Below are 21178 nucleotides of genomic sequence, written 5' to 3' on the forward strand. Positions count from 1 at the left end.
AGAGGGAAGAGTGGTTTTGCAAGCGGTGGAGGGGAAGTAGGATCGGCAGAGGATCGCGAGGCCCACACGTTTGACGTACGTTTTATAGGCAGCCAAGGTGGATGCGTAGAAAAAGCGGCGGAGAACTCTGCGGACGTAAATCTCGTTCTTTTCGTTAGGCTTCGGACAGGCCAGAAGCGTTGTGGTATTCCCCCACTTGGGCGTCGCCGCTTCGAGGAATACAGAAACGGCCGAGAAATAATGCGTTCCGCCCACGGTGTCTATTGCAATCGCGCGCGAGAACGCGCGGGAACGGGCATTTTTCGACGCGTCGTTGCCTCTTGCGTGGAAAGATCAAAGAGCAGACTTTTACCTCGACGTCCTTCGGCTCGGATCCCGACGAAAGCGAAGCTTTTCGGACCCCAGCCATCGAGTTCTTTCTCTCGCTTCGCACCGTCCTCTTTCTTTTCTCTCTCCTACGTACGTGTCCTACGTATGCCTGGCGTACACGTGTGCGTGTTTTTAGATGTACGCGTGTACGCGTAGACACGTCTCCCGAGAGGAGAGTTTGCAGACCGAATTCCGATTCGCGTTTCGATTTCCCATGCGACACGGAGCAGCGTTTTCTATTCTTCTCGATGGGATGTGCGCACCCTTTCTCCCTTTCCGGGTGCTTTCCGGGAGAGAGCGACGACGAACGTACGGAGAGTGGCGCGCTCATACACGTGCGCGCAAAGCGGCTCGCAATTTGAACGGGTTTCGGGGTTAAAGATAGTATCCCGAGGCAGTAGGGTAACATAATAGGCCGGGATGGGGGTCTGGGTCTAACGAGAGACAGAGAAAAAGGGAATGGGAGCAGAACGAAGAGAGGAGAACGGCTCGACGTCGAGACACGCGGTAGTAGAGAGATGCAGAAGCAACGTGAGAAACAGAGACAGAACGAGCAAAGAGGAAAAGAAAGGACGTTGAAAGGAAGAGAAGGCTCGAATCCATCCGTGGGCGAAACAGAGATAGAACGAGAAAGGAGACACGGTGGATGTGTACGGCACACGGTGCATCGGACTAGCCAGTCGCGAATGGTGGTGGAGAAGAGAGAAGGAGGAGAAGGATAGAGTAGTTAAGTTAGTCTGTCGGTCAGTGACTGCCTGACTTTCCCGGCGCAGCTGAAGGTCAACTCTCCCCTTCTCTCGACCTCATCCTCCTCATCCTCCTCATCCACCTCTCGCTCCTCCGTCTCTTCGTCTTCTTCCTCCTCCTACCCGCTTCTCCACCACCCGCTGAACTGCTGCTGTTGCCTCTCTCTCTCTCTCTCTCTCTTTCTCTGTGTGTGTGTGTGTGTGTGTGTTTCTTTCGCTGTCGCTACCATGCTCCACCAACACTCTACGTGTGTCCAGTCTCATCTTTATCCTATCCTCTTTTTCTTCACCTTCCTTCCTCCCTATCTCTCTCTCTTTCTCGACGTATTCTTCGATACGCGCGCATATGCATTCTCCTATATACCGCTATAGACACGTCGTTCCTGAACCTATATCTCGTCTTTGTGTATCGGACGCGCATGCACCACTGCGTGCGTGTATGTGCATATGCACACATAAACAAATATTGGTATCCACGACCGCTTTGTTTATGCTGTACGAACAGTTTCGGTGCCTTTTCTTCTTCACACCGTGTCACACCATCCTTCTTCCGCTGCCGCTGCGCTCCTCGACGGGTTGAGGGTCATTCGTGCACTTAGGTGCACGCGGAATTCCGCCTCGAAGTCCTGGTACGTGAGAACTCGCTTTACAGTCACATCCTCCGCGACGTGTTTCTTTCGTCGTCCGTGTGAGCAGCTTCTTTCCTCTACACGCACGCAAGCGCGCCTTCTCACACACACACACACTCGTACGCACGTACGAATAATCGAAATTTATGTTTTCGGGGCGTAATAGCGAGCTAGGATGATTCTTCTCGTACGAGTCGCCATCAGACGGAAATCAGCGGAGAAAGAGGATAAGAGCGTTTACCGATCATTGTTTATCGTCGATTAAATACCATACGCGTCGATCGATATTATCAACATTGTCGATCGTGTCCTTATCGTTCTTTTTTTCTTCCATTATATTCCTCGATCACAGTTGCAAACAATATCGCCGTGGAGATAACCACTATCTGGGGAAGAAATAACGGTGCGTTTATTGGTACAGTAACTGGTCCGAAGGAAATCGTACGATAACTCTGGCGCGTATCTGAGTCTTCAATTAGTTAGCTATATGAATTGCCGATAATGCGAGTATCGGTATGTGTATACAGCGACATCTCGCTAAATGACGGGTTCATGGCTATTAACGTCACATACATAGATACGTCCCCGATGTATGTAAATATCTACTGTCGCTTTTCTCCGCTCTTTTTTTTTTTTTCCTTTTTTCTCGCTCACCCATACACCGTATATCAGCTGCTTACAACTTGTATATTTTCATTGCCTTGGAAAAAGAATCAAATTCGCGCAAACCTCCGACGCTTCGACTTCCACGATTGATAAACGACGGGATATCGATATAAACAGCGCAATACTTGAAATTGATCGTCTGACTATCGTTTCTACCGGTTGCATCTGTTCATAGCCGTTCGTTATAATCACCTATCATCCGTTTCAACGTCTCTCTGCTCTATGTGTGTGTCTACGTCTACGTATGCCTACCTATGTCTATGCATTCGCGTGGAATTTATTTTTCGAGTAATTATTCGAGTTACGACAGTGTACGTGAGAATCCGTTCTTCGTATAGAGACGCAGAGATTCCTCTTGCGTTGTCTTCACTTTCAGTTTACACGTCTCTTTACCCCATCTTGCCACTACCACTACCGATTCGTACGTTCCTGAATCTCCCCACCAGAGGCGCTCGAGATCATCTCCTCCCGCTTCCCCGTTTTTTTCTCTCGCGCTCTCCCTATATCCCTCCCTTCTTGCTATACTTGTACTTCCGGCCGCAAGGTTAACGCGAAATTCTCGCAAAATACATGAGAGCCACGACTCTGTGGATCACTTCGATCCTCCTTCCTAACCTCTCTCTCCCCCCACTCCTCTCTCTCTCTCTCTCTCTTTTATACGTATTTTTAACTATCGACTCGTTACCGGCTGTTTCGTCTAAACTTCCTGCCAACGCTGTCAGAAAGAAACGATCGACTACGTGGTCGACGAAAACATTATCATCGGAGCGGAAGCCACTTGTTCGTCCGTCTTCTTTCCTTCTCAGACTTTCCCCTTTAATTCCTCTTTTCCCTGCTTAAGTTGCTTGTTCGAGAACGCGAAAGAATAAAACCGAAATAGTTGTAAGATAGAAGGCGAAGAATTACAGTTGGACCTGACGCGTAACAGATTTTTCCAAGCAGCGCGAGCTTGTCCATTACGCAAACGTTCGAGTGTCAATAGATGATCGTTAAACTGTATCTCACGCCGGAACTCTGACTCTTGTTTGAAAGAGTAAGACGACAGCGACGGTGTGTTCTATGCGTCACGAAACATTCATGTATATACGCGATGCATCGTCTCTCTAGCGGTCTCTCCCTTCGCTATACGACGTCCGTGGTATAGGTCAGTGAAGTAGTAGCTCCCCCACCACGCGACTCCTAGACAACGGGTCTACGATTGACTCATCTAGCCAGTCATACGGCGCGTAAACACGATCCACTCCAGCTGTTCTCGGCCGCTCTTTTACTCTTGATCTTCGTTCTATCTCTGTCTGTTTTCGCTCCCTCCCTGCCTTCCTTCTTCCTACTTTGTATTTCTCTTTTTCCTCCTATTCTCGTTCTTTGTCCTCTCTGCTACCTCTTTTTCTCTTGTATAACCTATGTACACGGATCCTGAGAACAACGGGGCGTTCTCTTTATTTTTAGAGGCAGCTCGAGAATTTGGTTCCCTGCCTCCCCATCTTTTTGTCTGCCTTGCTCGCTTCGTTTTCTCTCTTTCCCTTTTTCTTTAACCTTCCCTCTTTGGCACCGGCTCGGAAGCAGAAAACGCTTCTCTCTTCGAATAGAGAAGAGGAATCGTTCAACCGCGTGGCGCGCCTCCGCGGAACTACGGGGAACGACGTATAGAACGCGAGAAAGAGGCACAGAGAGCGGCGGTGGAGGGTACGCAGAGAACGAGTTCCGATTTTAGCGCAGTCGCGGCGGCCTCAGAACGAGCGGCGCTATTATGCACTAGTAGCTTGATGGCGTCACCCGTGCAACCTTGGCTCGGGTCAGTCCTCTATCATACTGCAGCCAGAGTTCCCCTACCCTTTCGATCTTCGTTCTCTTTCTCGTATCTCACTCCCGTACTCTCCCTCTTACCTTCCTTCTCTCTCTCTTCATTTGGCTCCGCTTAACCCTCTCTTTACTCGACCACCACCTCTTCTCCTTCTCTTCGCTCACACATGGCACTAGCCACACGACCAGTGGCGTAAGAATACTTTCTATTTCGAGGCATCTCTGGAGTTCCACGTTTTTGCAGAGACCACGGAATCGTTTCGCCATACATGTTTCTGTCAGAATCTATATACTTTACTTATTCTAACAACGACAACGGTGGCGTCGTGCAAATCGAAATAAATTCGTTTATGAAATTCAAAACCTACGATTAGAGATAGTTTTACAACTCATTTCCATATTCTGCTTTTTTCCTAGCATCGTAGTTACATGTCATCGATGCCATCGATCCATTCATTAATAGAACTGTTCGCGGGGAGTTAGTTTGAAAAAGTGCATCGCGTTAGCCGCCGCTACGCCCACGACTATGTACAACCGAGAGCTGTAACTAACCTCCCCACAACGGGGCGCGTAAACGATGTTTCCAGCGTCCGCAGATCGCGTATCCGATTTGACGGGTCGCGCGTATGCACGTTTCCTGCGCTACGAGTCACGGAATCGAGATCGATCGTGACCGCCTGAGAGAAAAAAGGTTATCGAGACGAAGCCGCGAGAGAGCTCATCCCGAAGCATCAATCATCCGGTGACAGAAACGGCAAAGCACCGACAACGATGCTCCGTGGACAGCTATTAATAGTTCATTGCACGGTTAAGTACGATGTATGCTTGAGGCGCATTGCGAAAATATTGATGCCGCGCAACGAATTGACTGCCAGTGAAGATTTTAAACACGTTAGACCGTGATCAGTGGAATTGGACTGCCTATGATCAGTAGAATAGAACAACCAAATCGAATGTGTAATAGAATTCGTGTCCTACGAAAACGAGCAACTACTATTGTCTGATGAGTCATAAATCCGAACTATATTCGAACTACGAATAGAACTGTATTTTTTAAAGTTACTGTGAAGAATAAGTCTATATATTGGACATTCAAAAACACCAAACATTCGATAACTAGTTGGAATTTTTTGAATAAGAAACATAAATGAACTTTTATGCTCGTAAAATGAGTATTTGATCGAGTTAAAAAAAAGAAAAAATGAATCAAGCGTGATTAAAATTCATTTATTCCATAATACGCCTATGCTGTGACGCGTATCTGATGAGCATGTTAAAAAAGTAGTAGCTGTCGCACAAAATTCCATTTTTTTACGTACAAATGGATCGATCCTTTCTTTCACAAGCAAAAAGTGTAATGGCCGAATTCAATTTGTGATTAATTCGATGGCAACCTACATTGCCTTCTAATGGCAACAGCTACGCTGGTGCCATCTGACGGAAATTGCGCAAACGTAAATGATGACCACATTTATAATTATAAATAATAAGTACATATGATACATATTATACTGCGCAGTTAACTTTCAGCTTAATTATTTATATGAGAATATTAATCAATTAAAATATTGTTACAAATTTATATTAAGAGACGATCGATAAGTCTGTATTTAATGATATTTTTTCCTCTGTTTACAGTGTCTGAGAGCTATAGCAGTTACGTAAATTCGATGTACGCCAGTGGAGCCCAATTTGCCACCCCCTGCACTCCTAGCCCACCACGGGGACCCGGTGGAGTTCCAACGAGCGTGATTCAAGCAGCAACCAGCTCAGTTTCCGATGACCTGTACCTGCTGGAATTAGGTTTCCCCCCACGGTCGAAAAAGAACAAACTAAAAAAGCCGCGTCAAGGGGATGGCGCCGCGGTGAAGAGAAAATCTCGCGAAGGTTCGACGACGTATCTATGGGAGTTTTTATTGAAATTGCTACAGGACCGAGAGTACTGTCCCCGATACATCAAATGGACGAATCGCGAACGAGGTGTCTTCAAATTGGTGGACAGCAAGGCGGTTTCTCGTCTATGGGGTTTACACAAGAATAAACCGGACATGAACTATGAAACTATGGGCAGAGCCCTGCGTTATTATTATCAGCGCGGTATCCTGGCGAAAGTTGACGGACAAAGGCTGGTCTATCAGTTTGTGGACGTACCGAAAGATATTATAGAAATTGACTGTACCGGCGCGTGAGACAGGGTTCGTCCTTCGAGGGAACAGCAGCACGAGAGACGAGCTGTACGGGAAAAGAGTGATTCGTGTATTCGTGCCGCGATCTTACGCGAGAACTTATCGTTGTCATTATCATCGTCGAGCAGCTCTTCCTGCCACAGTGTGCCCACTTGGCACAACCCTCAGACGATCTAAAGCATGCCCTCTCTCTGACTTCGTTTGTTCCTTGTATTATAAGTATATACCTATAAAGATATGTATATTAACTCGCGAATGGCGGATGCGCATGCGCAACAACGCTACCCGCAAGAGGATGAATGTTTTGTTTTTGTCGACGCGACAGCTGCCACGGTATACGTATACAATTATATGTATATCGTAAATTTCGTCCTCCTTTGGTCTTTCTTTTTTTTGTTACTCTTTGACGGTGTACGTCGATAGTAATCGTACTAAGCTTTACAACGTCTAATATATATAAATGTATATTATACATATATATGTATACGTTGAGCTCGTTCAAATTTGTACAAAATTTAGTTCTTAAAGATGCTACGGCACAAATGTTATTAAATGTATTTTAATCGAGAGTAAATGAAGAATGAAAAAAATAAGATGAATCTATCACTTAACGTATAAACGGGATATAGGCGAACAGTTGTACATTCAAGAGCGCGATAAATTATTTATTGTATATTAGACGATTATATATGTTACCTAGAACGAGAAAAAGAAGCAGAAATTGTTACACACGTGTCGACGAAGGGAACCATAAGGAAGCAAAGGGGAAGTAAAACTTATATAAAGTGCACGCACGCGAACGTGGAGAGTTTAAAGAAAACTAAAAAAGAAAAAAAAAAACGAAACGAAATGAGGGCTGTGAAAAGATTCAGAAAGGAGAAAAATATGAGTGCAGAAATGATAAAGATGTTGAAAAAGTTTTACGGAGCGAGCTCAGGGAGAGGTTACACATATATACAAACACACACCTGTACACTACACGTCTACACATACACACACACACACACATACACACACACACTGTACACACACTATATTTTTTTAAATATAAGCAAAAAAGGGCGACTCTTCTATTTGAGCTGAGGGTTCAACAATGTAAGGTGCTGGCTATACACACGAGGTCCAAGAATGTTATTTAGCAAGCTAGTGTTATTAATTCATAAAAAAATTATTGAAACAGACGTATATCTCTGTATATATAAAAATACACCTTTAGTATATATATTATTGAATATTATATATATATTATATGAATATATATTGTATGTTATGTAGTAAATGGAGCGAGTTAATGTGTCTATGAGATTCTTCTGTCACGTCTGCGTAGAAGGAAGTTTAAATAACCGTCTATCCGTACGATGTCTCTATTCGTGTCTTATATATCTTATATATGTATATATATATATATATATACATGTATATATATATGTATATAAAAAAAGCAATCACTGTGGAAGCATTATCGTTTCTCTTTTGTGTTGCATGTTTTTTTATAAGTTCTCCACATTAGGATCAAACGATAATGAATCAATTTGCACGGTCAGCGATTCGATTACGTGGCCCGCAAGGGGAAAAAAACGCACATCCGCGTGGTTTTCATGCTCAGCTAGAATAAGAGATATCGTACTTTTCTAAACGTTTAGAGTATAATAGCCTTCTTGATATACGGGGCAGAGCGTTCGAAACATGATAAGTTAGAGAGAAAATTAATTTATTGAGCAGCAGCCCGCCCCTGAATACGGACGTGACGTACGAGTGCAAGCGTATCCTATAGAAATAAGTTTTGTACATAAAAATTCGTTGAGAGCATACTTAGAAGAACATTACGCTGGTTAATCTTCGTAATCGTGGATAAATGAAAAGAAACGAAAGAAAACGAGAAATAGGAGAGAGACAGGTAGAACACGAGAGATACGAACGCGACATACCTGTAAGGTGTGTTACCTCTCGCTGTAAGTTGTTCTTCTTGACGATCATCTCCAAACATTTCGGAGAAGAAAACGGTAATACAGTAAATAATAGATTAAAAAAAAAAAAAAAAACGATCAAGTGCTGCCAATAATGCCTGTAAACGGTCCCTTGCATTTTTTTGCCACTTAAAAAAGGAAACGATGGAAAAAGAACAATGAGCATAAAAAGAATTAATACGCGCGATTTATTCGAATCAAGAAGAAATGTCTTGGGACGCCAGACATACCAGATGATACAAAGCGAATTGCCTTCTTGTAATTAACAAAGACGTGTTGCCTTCTAACAAAGAAAACATATTAAAGAAAAAAATTCTAGCAATTTGTATTTGTAATACAATCGACTTGTCCGGGTACTTAAAGAAAACCTTTAACCCTGTATATCATCCCCCCTTTGTCAGCATAGAGTTTTGTAACTTTTGTCAAGAGAAACATAATAATAATGATAATAATAGTAATGAAAAAAAAAGATAAAAAAAATTGAGAAGCGTTTTTGGTACACGAAGACTTTTTTCATATCGCACTTTGCATACACGTATCAGATAAAAAATATAATAAAAAAATACAATAAAAAAAGATAAGATGAATATAATGAAAGAGAGGGAGTGAGAGAGAGGGAGAGAGAGAGAGAGAAAGAGAGAGAGAGAGAGAATGAAATGAAATACATCAGAGTACAATGGACAAAAAAGCAAGTACCTATAAATAGTACCACTTCTATACATAACATCCACTTATAAACAATGAATGGACATTGCAACAAAAAATCCTATTTTTAGGTAAATTAAATTTACATATACATAACGATTGACTACGCTACAAGATATTTTAACAAATAAGACTTTACTGTAATAGGGATAAATCTATAATTATTTACCTGTAAAATAATACGAAGACACGATGGATTGACGTAAGGAACTGTAATGTAACGTTCTGTGATTCGTTGTTTGTAGGTGAAATTTAATAAAAGATTACTGTATCATAATTTTAATATTTTTTTATACCCTTCTTCCTAAAAAAAAAAAAAGATTAATCATACGTATCATTATATTTAAAATCAAATCAAATTTTTATTTTTGAAATAACATTAAATACATTATCATAGAATAAATGATGAAACGAGTTTCCTAAAATCAATTTATCATCGAAGTGAAGACAAAATAAGATAAAATTAAATTGTCAAATTGCAACTTTCTCATTGGTGTTTAGAAACTGCTTGTTAGAATGATTACGTCTCAGTGACGTAATAGTTATATATAAAGGTGATTGCTTGTAATTGATAAGATACGTACCTAAAGAGAAGCTTTCATTGGTTCCACGTATTATTGGTGGACCAATCAGTGACGTAGCTTTAAGAGAAAGTATTTCACTGCTCGTTACACACGTAGATGATTCCAGTTAATATCGAACTTCGGAGAACGTCACTTGTCAGCGGTATATTGCATTCGGAAGCATTGTACGAGGTACGTATCGCTTTTATATTGTTTTTACATTGTATATTATGCAAACGATCGTCCAAATTCGTAATTGTGAATCGATGTCAAAAGACGAACGCATTGTTGAAGCTTTAATTATTGATTTCACTATATCAGTCAACCTTACCACACCCTGTGGCCATTTTGGACGGTAGAGAACTGTCTACAGAACGTCAAACGAAAAGTATTGTTCGAAATGGATCAGATTACGCCAAAGGAAGTGAAAATCTTGGAAAATCCTGAGGACATTCAAGAACGGAGAGAGCAAGTTCTCAGTCGATATGCGAATTTCAAGGCAGAAGCTAGGAACAAGAGAGATAAACTTGAGGACTCCCGTCGCTTTCAAGTATATTTTTGATTGTTGCTTTATTTCTGTTCAATTTTTATTGTTCACGTTGGTAACGATATTCGTTCGTTTGTAGTATTTTAAGCGAGATGCGGACGAACTCGAAGGATGGATTTTTGAAAAATTGCAAGCTGCTTCGGATGAAAGCTACAAAGATCCTACCAACCTTCAGGCAAAGATACAGAAACATCAAGCTTTCGAAGCAGAAGTTGCAGCTCATTCTAATGCTATAGTGTCATTAGATAATACCGGATCAGAGATGATAGCTCAACACCATTTTGCAAGCGATGTTATTAGTAAGAGATTAAGTAAGTTTCCATTGATATTGAGTTTATGTTATTATTTTACAGCTTGAAATTAACAATCAAATTTATCTTGCAGTGGATCTTCATCAGTTATGGGTGTTGTTGCTCTCTAGATTGGCAGACAAGGGTCTTAAATTGCAACAAGCCCTAGTACTTGTACAATTTATTCGACATTGTGACGAAGTAATGTTCTGGATTCATGACAAGGAAGCATTTGTAACAACGGACGAATTTGGTCACGACTTGGAACACGTTGAAGTACTTCAAAGGAAATTTGACGAATTTCAAAAGGATATGGCTAGCCAAGAATACAGAGTAACGGAAGTAAACGAACTGGCGGATAAACTTCTTTTAGATGGGCATCCTGAACGTGATACCATCCTACGTAGGAAGGAGGAACTCAACGAATCTTGGCAAAGATTGAAGCAGCTTGCTGTTTTGAGACAAGAGAAACTTTTTGGTGCACACGAAATTCAAAGATTTAACCGAGATGCCGATGAAACAATGGCTTGGATCGCAGAGAAGGATGTTGTTCTATCTTCAGACGATTTTGGACGTGACCTTGCAAGCGTACAAACCTTACAAAGAAAGCATGAGGGCATAGAACGTGATTTGGCAGCTTTAGAGGATAAAGTTTATACATTGGGAGCAGAGGCAGATCGTCTTGCAGCCATTCATCAAGCAGATCATTCGAAACAGATTCAAGCTAAACGCGCAGAGATCTTGCAGTCGTGGGAGAGCTTAACAGCAAAAGCAAAAGAACGTCGTCTGAAGCTCGATGAATCGTACTATTTGCATAGATTTTTGGCAGATTATAGAGACTTGGTTTCTTGGATGAACGACATGCGCGCGATTATATCGGCAGACGAACTAGCTAAAGACGTTGCTGGTGCAGAAGCTCTTGTTGAAAGACATCAGGAGCACAAGGGAGAAATTGATGCTAGAGCCGACAGCTTCGATGCGACTACTTTGGCTGGCAACAAACTACTGGAAAAGAAACATTATGCTGCTGAAGAAGTAACCAGAAAATTGAATTCCCTCGCCGAAGATAAACAGTCACTTTTGAGCCTTTGGGAAAAGCGAAAGATTTTGTACGAACAATGCATGGACTTGCAGCTATTCTACCGTGATACGGAACAAGCGGATGCATGGATGGCTAAGCAGGAAGCATTTTTAGCGAACGAAGACCTGGGTGATTCCCTTGACAGCGTAGAAGCTCTTATTAAGAAGCACGAGGATTTTGACAAGTCTTTGGCAGCTCAGGAGGAAAAGGTCAAGATATTGGACGACTTTGCCGGCAAGTTGATAGAAGGAGAACATTATGCAGCTGACGACGTAGCTCAAAGACGTCAACTTCTGTTAGAAAGACGTGCCGTTCTTCTTGAAAAATCGGCTCAAAGAAGACGCCGTTTAGAAGACGCGTACAAATTACAGCAATTCGAACGCGACTGCGATGAAACAAAGGGTTGGGTAAACGAGAAACTCAAATTTGCCACTGATGATAGCTACTTGGATCCCACTAACTTAAATGGAAAAGTACAGAAACATCAGAACTTTGAGCAAGAATTAAACGCCAACAGAACTCGTATGGAAGAGATGGTAGCTACTGGTCAAGAATTAATCGAGAGTGGTCACTATGCCAGTGATAGAATTCGCACTCGTACCGATGAAATTATGTCTCTGTGGGAAAGTCTTACTCATGCCAGTGAAAAGAAAGGTGCTAAGCTGCAAGAAGCCTCCCAACAACAACAATTTAATCGTACCGTCGAGGATATTGAGTTATGGCTGTCAGAAGTAGAAGGACAACTGATGTCTGAAGATTATGGCAAAGATCTAACCAGTGTGCAAAATCTTCAAAAGAAGCATGCTCTTTTGGAAGCCGACGTCACATCCCATTCGGATAGAATCGATAGCATTGCCCAAGCTGCAGATCAGTTTGTGAAATCAGGACATTTTGATGCAGACAATATCAAGGCTAAACAGGAACAACTACAAGCTCGATACGCTGCGCTTCAACAGCCCATGAGCATTCGTAAACAACGACTTCTCGACTCACTGCAGGTACAACAGCTATTCAGAGATATAGAGGACGAAGAAGCTTGGATTCGCGAAAAAGAACCAGTTGCAGCGTCCACCAACCGTGGACGCGATCTCATTGGTGTACAAAATCTACAGAAGAAGCATCAAGCTGTTTTAGCAGAAATAAATAATCACGAACCACGTGTAGCTGCTGTTTGTCAAGCAGGTGCGTCAATGTTGCAAGAAAGCCACTTCGCCGCGGAGGAAATTAGCCAACGTTTGGCTGCATTGGATGAACATTGGGGACAACTGAAAGAGAAAGCCAGACAACGTAAGAATGACCTGGATGACTCCCTTCAGGCACATCAGTACTTTGCTGATGCTAATGAAGCTGAATCCTGGATGAAGGAGAAACGACCCATAGTTATGAATGCTGACTATGGAAAAGACGAAGATAGTTCTGAGGCTCTTTTAAAGAAACACGAGGCATTGGTCAGTGATCTGGAGGCATTTGCAAGTACCATAGCTGCTCTTAGAGACCAGGCTGCTTCTTGTCGTCAACAGGAAACTCCTACTATTGATATTACTGGCAAAGAGTGTGTGGTGGCCCTCTACGACTATACAGAGAAGTCACCGAGAGAAGTTTCCATGAAAAAGGGCGACACTTTGACTCTGCTGAATTCTAATAACAAAGATTGGTGGAAAGTTGAAGTAAATGATCGTCAAGGTTTTGTTCCAGCTGCCTATGTAAAGAGGGTAGAACCCGAGGCAGGATTAAGCGCTTCTCAACAGAATCTTGCCAGAGAACAAAGTTCCATAGCTGCCAGACAAGCTCAGATAGAAGCTCAGTACGATGATCTTTTGAGACTTGCGCACGAAAGACAAAATAAACTCAATGAAACAGCCAAGGCTTATGTACTTGTCAGAGAAGCTGCAGAATTGGCCACTTGGATTAAGGATAAAGAGAATCACGCTCAAGTTCAGGACGTTGGCGAGGATCTAGAACAGGTAGAGGTAATGCAGAAGAAATTCGATGACTTCCAGGCAGACTTGAAGGCCAATGAGGTTCGGTTAGCTGAAATGAACGAGATTGCTGTACAGTTAATGAGTCTTGGGCAGACAGAAGCTGCCCTGAAGATTCAAACGCAGATACAGGATCTAAACGAAAAATGGACCAGCTTGCAAACTCTTACTGCGGAACGTGCTAATCAACTTGGTTCTGCTCACGAGGTTCAACGATTCCATCGTGACGTCGATGAGACCAAGGACTGGATTCGAGAGAAGGATGCTGCATTGAACAACGACGATCTTGGAAAAGATTTACGCAGCGTTCAGGCTTTGCAGCGCAAGCACGAGGGCCTGGAAAGAGATTTGGCTGCCTTGGGAGATAAAATTAAGCAACTAGATGAAACGGCTAATCGCCTGATGCAATCACATCCTGAAACTGCCGAACAGACCTATGCCAAGCAGAAAGAGATCAACGAAGAATGGACTCAACTGACGGCAAAAGCTAATAGTAGGAAGGAAAAGTTGCTGGATTCTTATGATCTGCAACGTTTCCTTAGTGACTACAGAGACCTGATGGCTTGGATCAACTCGATGATGGGTTTAGTCGCGTCAGAGGAGCTGGCTTCAGATGTGACCGGTGCGGAAGCTCTCCTAGAACGACACCAGGTGAGTTGATCGATTAAAAAGTTATTAATATTGAAATGGTCCAATGCTCACACGGTCGTTCACGAGTCATTCATGAATTATAGAATCACAGAGCAGAGATAGACGCACGATACGGCATACTTCCAGAGGTACTGAAAAGTTTAAGAGAGCATGGAGCAAAACTGTGCGACTTTGTCTCTGAATACATTCTTTATAATTAATCACTTTTGGTATATTTTTTCCTGTTGTTTCTAAATCTCTGTTTTATAAGAAAAGAACAGATTGGCAAATCGATGTTTTAGTAATGAAGACACCGCCTTATTAACACTTATGGAGTACTATCAACGCTTCTTATAGTGTAATCGCTGCCTTTTCCGCTTATCGTAGTCTCTATTGTCGAGTGGATTGAGATACGTGTAAAATATGCGTGTGAATTTATATCGAGGATGTTAAAGTAGTGTACGTGAATCTATGTGACCCTAATTTCGTTTATGTTATAGGAACATCGCATGGAGATCGACGCCAGAGCAGGTACTTTCCAGGCATTCGAACTTTTCGGTCAGCAACTTTTACAATCCAGTCACTATGCCAGTGTCGAGATTCAAGAAAAACTCGAATCTATGGCTGAAGCACGCCAAGAATTAGAGAAAGCTTGGATCCAACGACGTATGCAGCTAGATCAAAACTTGGAGCTACAATTGTTCTGCAGAGATTGCGAGCAAGCTGAGAACTGGATGAGCGCCCGAGAAGCTTTCTTAAGCAGTGCAGACACTGTTGATAGTAGTGACAACGTAGAGGCTCTTATTAAGAAACACGAAGACTTTGACAAAGCTATCAATGCACACGAAGAGAAGATTGCCACATTGCAGACTCTGGCTGATCAGTTAATCGCTGCAGAACATTATGCTGCAAAACCAATTGACGATAGACGTTGCCAAGTCCTGGACCGCTGGAAGCATTTGAAGGATGCTCTTATTGAGAAACGTTCCAAGTTAGGAGAGTCTCAAACTCTGCAACAATTCTCCCGAGATGCCGATGAGATGGAAAATTGGATTGCCGAGAAACTGCAATTGGCTACTGAGGAGAACTACAAGGATCCTGCTAATATTCAATCAAAACATCAGAAACACCAAGCATTTGAGGCTGAATTGGCAGCGAATGCGGACAGAATTCAATCTGTATTGGCTATGGGAGGTAATTTAATCGAGAAACACCAATGTGCTGGTTCTGAGGACGCTGTACAAAAGAGGCTAGCGTCAATTGCCGATCAATGGGAATATCTTACCCAGAAGACTACGGAGAAGTCGATGAAGCTGAAAGAAGCCAATAAACAGCGTACATATATTGCTGCTGTTAAAGATCTAGATTTCTGGCTTGGTGAAGTAGAAAGCTTGCTTACGTCCGAAGATGCTGGCAAAGATCTAGCTTCTGTACAAAATTTAATGAAAAAACACCAGTTGGTTGAGGCTGACATCCAAGCACACGAAGAAAGGATCAAGGACATGAATGCGCAAGCAGATTCGCTGATCGAAAGTGGACAATTTGACGCAGCTGGTATCCAAGAGAAACGACAGAGTATAAACGAGCGTTATGAGAGAATTCGTAACCTCGCTGCTCATAGACAGGCAAGGTTGAACGAAGCAAACACTTTGCACCAATTCTTCAGGGACATCGCCGATGAAGAGTCTTGGATCAAGGAGAAAAAGCTACTAGTTGGATCGGACGACTATGGTCGTGATCTCACTGGCGTACAAAACTTGAAGAAGAAACACAAGAGACTGGAGGCAGAGTTAGGTAGTCACGAGCCTGCTATACAAGCTGTTCAAGAAGCAGGAGAGAAATTGATGGACGTCTCTAATTTGGGAGTGCCCGAAATTGAGCAACGTCTAAAGCTACTCAACCAAGCATGGGCTGAATTAAAACAGCTAGCAGCCAATAGAGGACAGAAACTGGATGAGTCCTTAACTTATCAACAATTTTTAGCAAAAGTAGAAGAGGAAGAAGCTTGGATCACAGAAAAACAGCAGTTGCTGTCGGTCGAAGATTATGGTGACACTATGGCTGCTGTTCAGGGCTTACTGAAAAAACATGACGCATTTGAAACTGACTTTGCAGCTCACGGTGAACGTTGCAAAGACATTTGCGAAGCAGGGGAAGCTTTGATCAAGGCTGGAAATCATCGTGCGGACGCTATAGGACAAAGATGTGCCCAACTTCGTAACAAATTGGAACAACTTGGTGCTCTTGCTGCTAGGAGAAAGACACGACTTAATGATAATTCGGCTTATTTGCAGTTTATGTGGAAGGCAGATGTTGTTGAATCCTGGATCGCTGACAAGGAAACTCACGTACGCTCAGAGGAATTCGGACGAGACTTGTCTACCGTTCAGACACTGCTGACTAAACAGGAAACCTTTGATGCTGGATTGCATGCCTTTGAACACGAAGGAATTCAGAACATCACTTCTTTGAAGGAAATGCTAGTCGATTCTGGTCATGATCAGACGCCTAGTATTCAAAAACGTCATGCGGATGTTATTGCTCGCTGGCAGAAGCTTCTGGCCGATTCTGACGCGAGAAAGCAACGCTTGCTAAGAATGCAAGATCAGTTCAGACAAATTGAAGAATTGTATTTGACATTCGCTAAGAAAGCCTCTGCTTTCAACTCGTGGTTTGAGAACGCAGAAGAAGATTTGACAGACCCTGTGCGATGTAACAGTATCGAAGAAATTCGAGCCCTCAGAGAAGCACATGCACAATTCCAAGCCAGCTTATCCTCGGCAGAAGCAGACTTTGAAGCTTTAGCTGCCCTTGACAGGCAAATCAAGAGCTTCAATGTTGGCCCCAATCCGTACACATGGTTCACAATGGAAGCATTAGAAGATACCTGGCGTAATTTACAAAAGATAATTAAAGAACGCGACGTGGAGCTTGCGAAAGAAGCTCAACGGCAAGAAGAGAATGACAAATTGCGTAAAGAGTTTGCTAAACATGCTAATGCATTCCATCAGTGGCTAGCGGAGACAAGAACGTCTATGATGGAAGGATCAGGATCATTAGAACAACAATTGGAAGCAACAAAGAGGAAGACTCAAGAGGTTCGTGCTCGTCGTCAAGATCTAAAGAAGATCGAAGACTTGGGAGCTATTTTGGAAGAACATCTAATTTTGGACAATCGTTACACGGAACATAGTACCGTAGGCTTGGCACAACAATGGGATCAGTTAGATCAACTGGGAATGCGCATGCAACACAACTTGGAACAACAAATACAAGCACGCAACCAATCTGGTGTTTCTGAAGACGCGCTCAAAGAATTCTCTATGATGTTCAAACACTTCGACAAGGACAAGAGCGGTCGTCTAAATCACCAGGAATTCAAATCATGTTTGAGGGCCCTTGGTTACGATTTACCAATGGTAGAAGAAGGCCAGCCTGATCCGGAATTCGAAAACATTTTAGGTATATTTTATACGTATATTTATTATGTCATTAAATGCAGATAAATTAGATAATTAATGAAAAGCATAGAAGTTCTTGCTTGTATATTGAAACGGTGTAATATGCTATCTTTTTGTTTATTTTGCAGATATCGTCGATCCGAATAGGGATGGTTACGTATCGTTACAAGAATACATGGCGTTTATGATTAGCAAGGAAACCGAGAATGTACAAAGTTCCGAAGAAATCGAAAATGCTTTCCGTGCTATTACTGCGGCAGATCGGCCATATGTTACGAAAGAAGAATTATATGCTGTAAGTATAGAATTACCAAATATACAATTATCAATTTATTTGGTGTATATTAACAATATTTCATATATGCTTAGAATCTTACCAAGGAGATGGCTGATTACTGTGTTGCTCGTATGAAACCTTACGTCGATCCAAAAACGGAGCGACCAATCACAGGAGCCTTGGATTATATCGAATTTACTCGCACTCTTTTCCAGAATTAGTTGTAGTTACAGCAGTTATTAAATTATAGAATATGTTACAATTAAACTATTGGATGCTTACTTATTTTATTAAATACCTTGATACTTCAATACCATATGTCTAATCAATTATTTATCTTGATTTTATTTATACCGCACTTTGCACTACTTTGTATTAAAACATATGCTATCGATGAAGAATCATGAGAAATAAATTATACTCTTTATGTATAACAATCTATACATATATATATAAATTCAGTATCAATTAATTAAGAAAGTTTACTTTTTTTTAACAAGATTTTACTCAGATTATACGAAAGGTTGTCCGAAAAGTGCCTTTCTTTCGCAAACGTGTTTTTTACAACAATGCACCTTCATAAAAACGTGAAACCAAGTCTGTGAAATGTCGCGGTGTTTATCTCAACAGAACAAAATGGACCGTCGTGAAAAACCGTGCGTCTATTATTTCCTCATAAAACGAAAGAAACTTTTAGGACAACCTAATATTTGAAAAATTACAGAAAGGTATAAAATAGAAATGCATTTTTTCTAATAGCTTGAACAATGTTGTATTATTTACTTGTTCTTCTATTAGGTTTTGGTAAAAATCTATTTAGTATTCCATAATCCTTCTGAGGTTCTGCTTTCTTGGTATCTGGTCGTATGTTTGCTTGGCGAAGTACATCGATAGTTTCCTGAAAGAAATAATTCCTAGCATTCTAATATACATATACAAAAAATCACTTACCTTTCGACTCAATTCTTTTAGAATTTTCTTAGTCTTAATCACTTTAGCTGTTCCTCCTTTTCCTTTAGCTTTCGTTCTACGAGGTTTGAAATTTATATTCTTTGGTTTGAGATACTATAAAAATATATAAATAATTATTTATATGATTACTAAGAAATTTAAATGATTTAACTCTTTAGATACTCACCAAGAGTTCCTTTTTAGCTTCTATTTTATCTTTAAGAGTGGATACATCTACTTGTGTTATAGCAAATGGTTCCAAACATATTAGTTCTGGTTGAATCTTGTCTAATAGTGCTTTTACTTCAGCTTCACGTCTCTGAGTTTTAGTTTGAAATGGATTACTTTCAAGAGCATCAAAATTAGGTTCTCCACTTCCAGGTACTAGAAGAGAACATATTTCTCTCTGTGTACCAACACCTAAAACGTCTTCATATGGGCAAAATTGCATACTTGTCACTGGCCACTTGGTTCTGTGACGTAAATAAGGTTTCATTCCATCACTCGAAAATCTATAAAAACGACAAGCTATAAAAATGTATATATCATTCTTATTACCATATAGACATAAGTTATCGCATAATATTTACTGATGAACTTCAATGACATTTCCCATTGCCATTGCTAGTTGGCCAGTCTGACTGTAAGATAAATGGTAAATAGGAGAGCGTACGCAATAATTATGCACGGGACCTGCTAACTGTCTGATGTCCCATATTTTTATAAATTTGTTCGGACAACTAGTTGCCATGTAAGTTCCATAAGGATGAACCGCACAAGCAGATATTCCATGTTTATGGCACAACATTTTTGCCAAAGGATTCCTACTGTTTGGAGACCACATAGAAACCACTCCTTTTGAATCACCCACACAAAGCAGAGCATTAGCAGGATTTTGTGTCATTACCTAAAAAATAAGCAATTATAATATCACATAGTATCCCTACATAAAAGTGTCAAATATACTCAAACTTACTGCAATCTTTCCTAATTTGGAATTAAAAGATGTTAGAAATTTGCCTATAGAAATATCCAACCATGACAAGTAACCTTCATTAGATCCACTGGCAAGCAAAAAATGATAAGGTAAAAATTCTAATTTATTAACTCTGTTCATTCTTTTCAAACAATGGAGTTCAACTCCTTGGTTATCATATATAAACACGCATTCTTTTTGCGCTACAGCAAACATTGTTTCTATATGAAGCCATGATACATCATGTACCGATTCCATTACATTTATTTCACAGGCTAAACTTTTTGTGACCCAATCTAAAGCCGCTACATGGCCTCTCCCCCCACCTAATACTAAGTGTCTACCATTTTTTGTATATTTTATGTGATATGGGCCAAACTCTAAATTTAATGTAAAACGCTTAGCTGCAGAAGTTATATCCACATTGTCTACAAGTTGCTTTTGTTTATATTGCACTGTTACTTCCCCAGGATCAGCCTCTAAGCCACCATAATCTTCTGTCAAAAATAATTCAGTACGCGCAGTATCCTTTATTGTATTCTGAACAGTATTCTCTCTTTTTTTTAATTTCTGTCTTATTACTTTATTTTTTATAGTAGTTGATGTCGCCCTTAAATCGATTCCTCGGCCTTTATTATGTTTCGCTAACTTTTCTTTATCAATTCGTACTCGATATTCACGACGTTCACGATATTCTTTTCCTGTAAATATTATCAAACAGTTAGTCTTTAAACGTACGCATACGAAATAAAATTATAGTAGTGAATAGAAAAACGCATATATAAAATATAAACTTAAGTACTTGTAGGTTCCATCCTGTTCTCGAAACTAAGACAATAACAATTATTATTTTAAATATGGAAACTCAAATATACCACTTGATCTTAATCCTAACCAAACTACATACGAGCATCACAAACCACGGTCATGTACAGCCGTGTCCCTACTTCTAGCATCTTTGGTAATCACGGAAGACGTCATAATTATTTGAAGTTTAAATCAAAGTTTACGGAAGAAACAGTATATTCTTATTTTTAGGTGTTTTCAAAAGATGACCGTTATCCTAAATAAATTTTAGAATTTTATGTAATTGGATTAAGTATAACTATTGTATTAAATGCTGGAAGTATTAAGAAATAAAGAAGATATAAATTTTTAATAATAATTATTTTTTATAATAATCAATATTTAAAATTACAATATTTCGTAGAGAAGAAAATATACAATTTCAGAAAAAATACTAAAGACCATTAATCAAAAAGATATTGTAATTATAATAATATTTAATGTTAAATTTTGTTAGTTTGTTTAATTTAAATATTTCCAAACTTGTGTCTTGATGGCGCTAGAGGAGC

At 40.8% G+C, this 21178-nt stretch overlaps 3 protein-coding genes across 7 annotated transcripts in view; 2 read left to right on the forward strand and 1 right to left on the reverse strand.

The window, feature by feature from the left end:
* The window catches only part of Eip74ef (Ecdysone-induced protein E74), a 143644-nt gene extending 134299 nt beyond the window's left edge, over positions 1 to 9345 (forward strand). For all 4 annotated transcript variants that reach the window (XM_072022884.1, XM_072022883.1, XM_072022885.1 and 1 more), the window contains one exon: positions 5849 to 9345. In XM_072022884.1, coding sequence (XP_071878985.1) covers positions 5849 to 6399 — 551 coding nt within the window. In that variant the 3' untranslated portion in view covers positions 6400 to 9345. The remainder of the gene's footprint in view (positions 1 to 5848) is intronic.
* Positions 9346 to 9681: 336 nt separating this feature from the next.
* Positions 9682 to 18207, forward strand: Alpha-spec (alpha spectrin). Of its 2 annotated transcripts, XM_072000177.1 has the most exons (8): positions 9682 to 9823; positions 9953 to 10181; positions 10258 to 10489; positions 10563 to 14179; positions 14263 to 14307; positions 14659 to 17620; positions 17748 to 17914; positions 17989 to 18207. In XM_072000177.1, exons 2-8 carry the CDS (start codon positions 10032 to 10034, stop codon positions 18115 to 18117), a joined length of 7302 nt encoding a protein of 2433 aa, XP_071856278.1. In that variant the 5' UTR covers positions 9682 to 9823; positions 9953 to 10031; the 3' UTR covers positions 18118 to 18207. The 2 variants fall into 2 exon arrangements, with proteins under 2 accessions (XP_071856278.1, XP_071856279.1); XM_072000178.1 differs by lacking the exon at positions 14263 to 14307.
* Positions 17937 to 20769, reverse strand: LOC139985618 (WD repeat-containing protein 46). The gene is made up of 6 exons (XM_072000181.1): positions 20626 to 20769; positions 19824 to 20524; positions 19438 to 19754; positions 19035 to 19359; positions 18848 to 18961; positions 17937 to 18794 (listed from the first exon to the last, which is right to left on the reverse strand). Exons 1-6 carry the CDS (start codon positions 20636 to 20638, stop codon positions 18672 to 18674), a joined length of 1593 nt encoding a protein of 530 aa, XP_071856282.1. The 5' UTR covers positions 20639 to 20769; the 3' UTR covers positions 17937 to 18671.
* Between the last annotated feature and the right edge of the window lie 409 nt (positions 20770 to 21178).

Source organism: Bombus fervidus, chromosome 3 (genome assembly GCF_041682495.2).
Source record: "Bombus fervidus isolate BK054 chromosome 3, iyBomFerv1, whole genome shotgun sequence".
NCBI lineage: Eukaryota > Metazoa > Arthropoda > Insecta > Hymenoptera > Apidae > Bombus > Bombus fervidus.

Bases quoted from the DNA above. Each gene is read 5' to 3' on its own strand.
- Alpha-spec (XM_072000177.1), top strand. From the start codon at position 10,032: ATGGATCAGATTACGCCAAAGGAAGTGAAAATCTTGGAAAATCCTGAG. The intron at 10,490-10,562 runs GTAAGTTTCCAT...TTTATCTTGCAG, and splicing joins TGTTATTAGTAAGAGATTAA to TGGATCTTCATCAGTTATGG. The intron at 14,180-14,262 runs GTGAGTTGATCG...CATGAATTATAG, and splicing joins CTCTCCTAGAACGACACCAG to AATCACAGAGCAGAGATAGA.
- LOC139985618 (XM_072000181.1), bottom strand. The intron at 19,755-19,823 runs GTAAGTTTGAGT...CTTATTTTTTAG, and splicing joins CCAAATTAGGAAAGATTGCA to GTAATGACACAAAATCCTGC. The intron at 18,962-19,034 runs GTGAGTATCTAA...ATATTTTTATAG, and splicing joins AAGCTAAAAAGGAACTCTTG to TATCTCAAACCAAAGAATAT.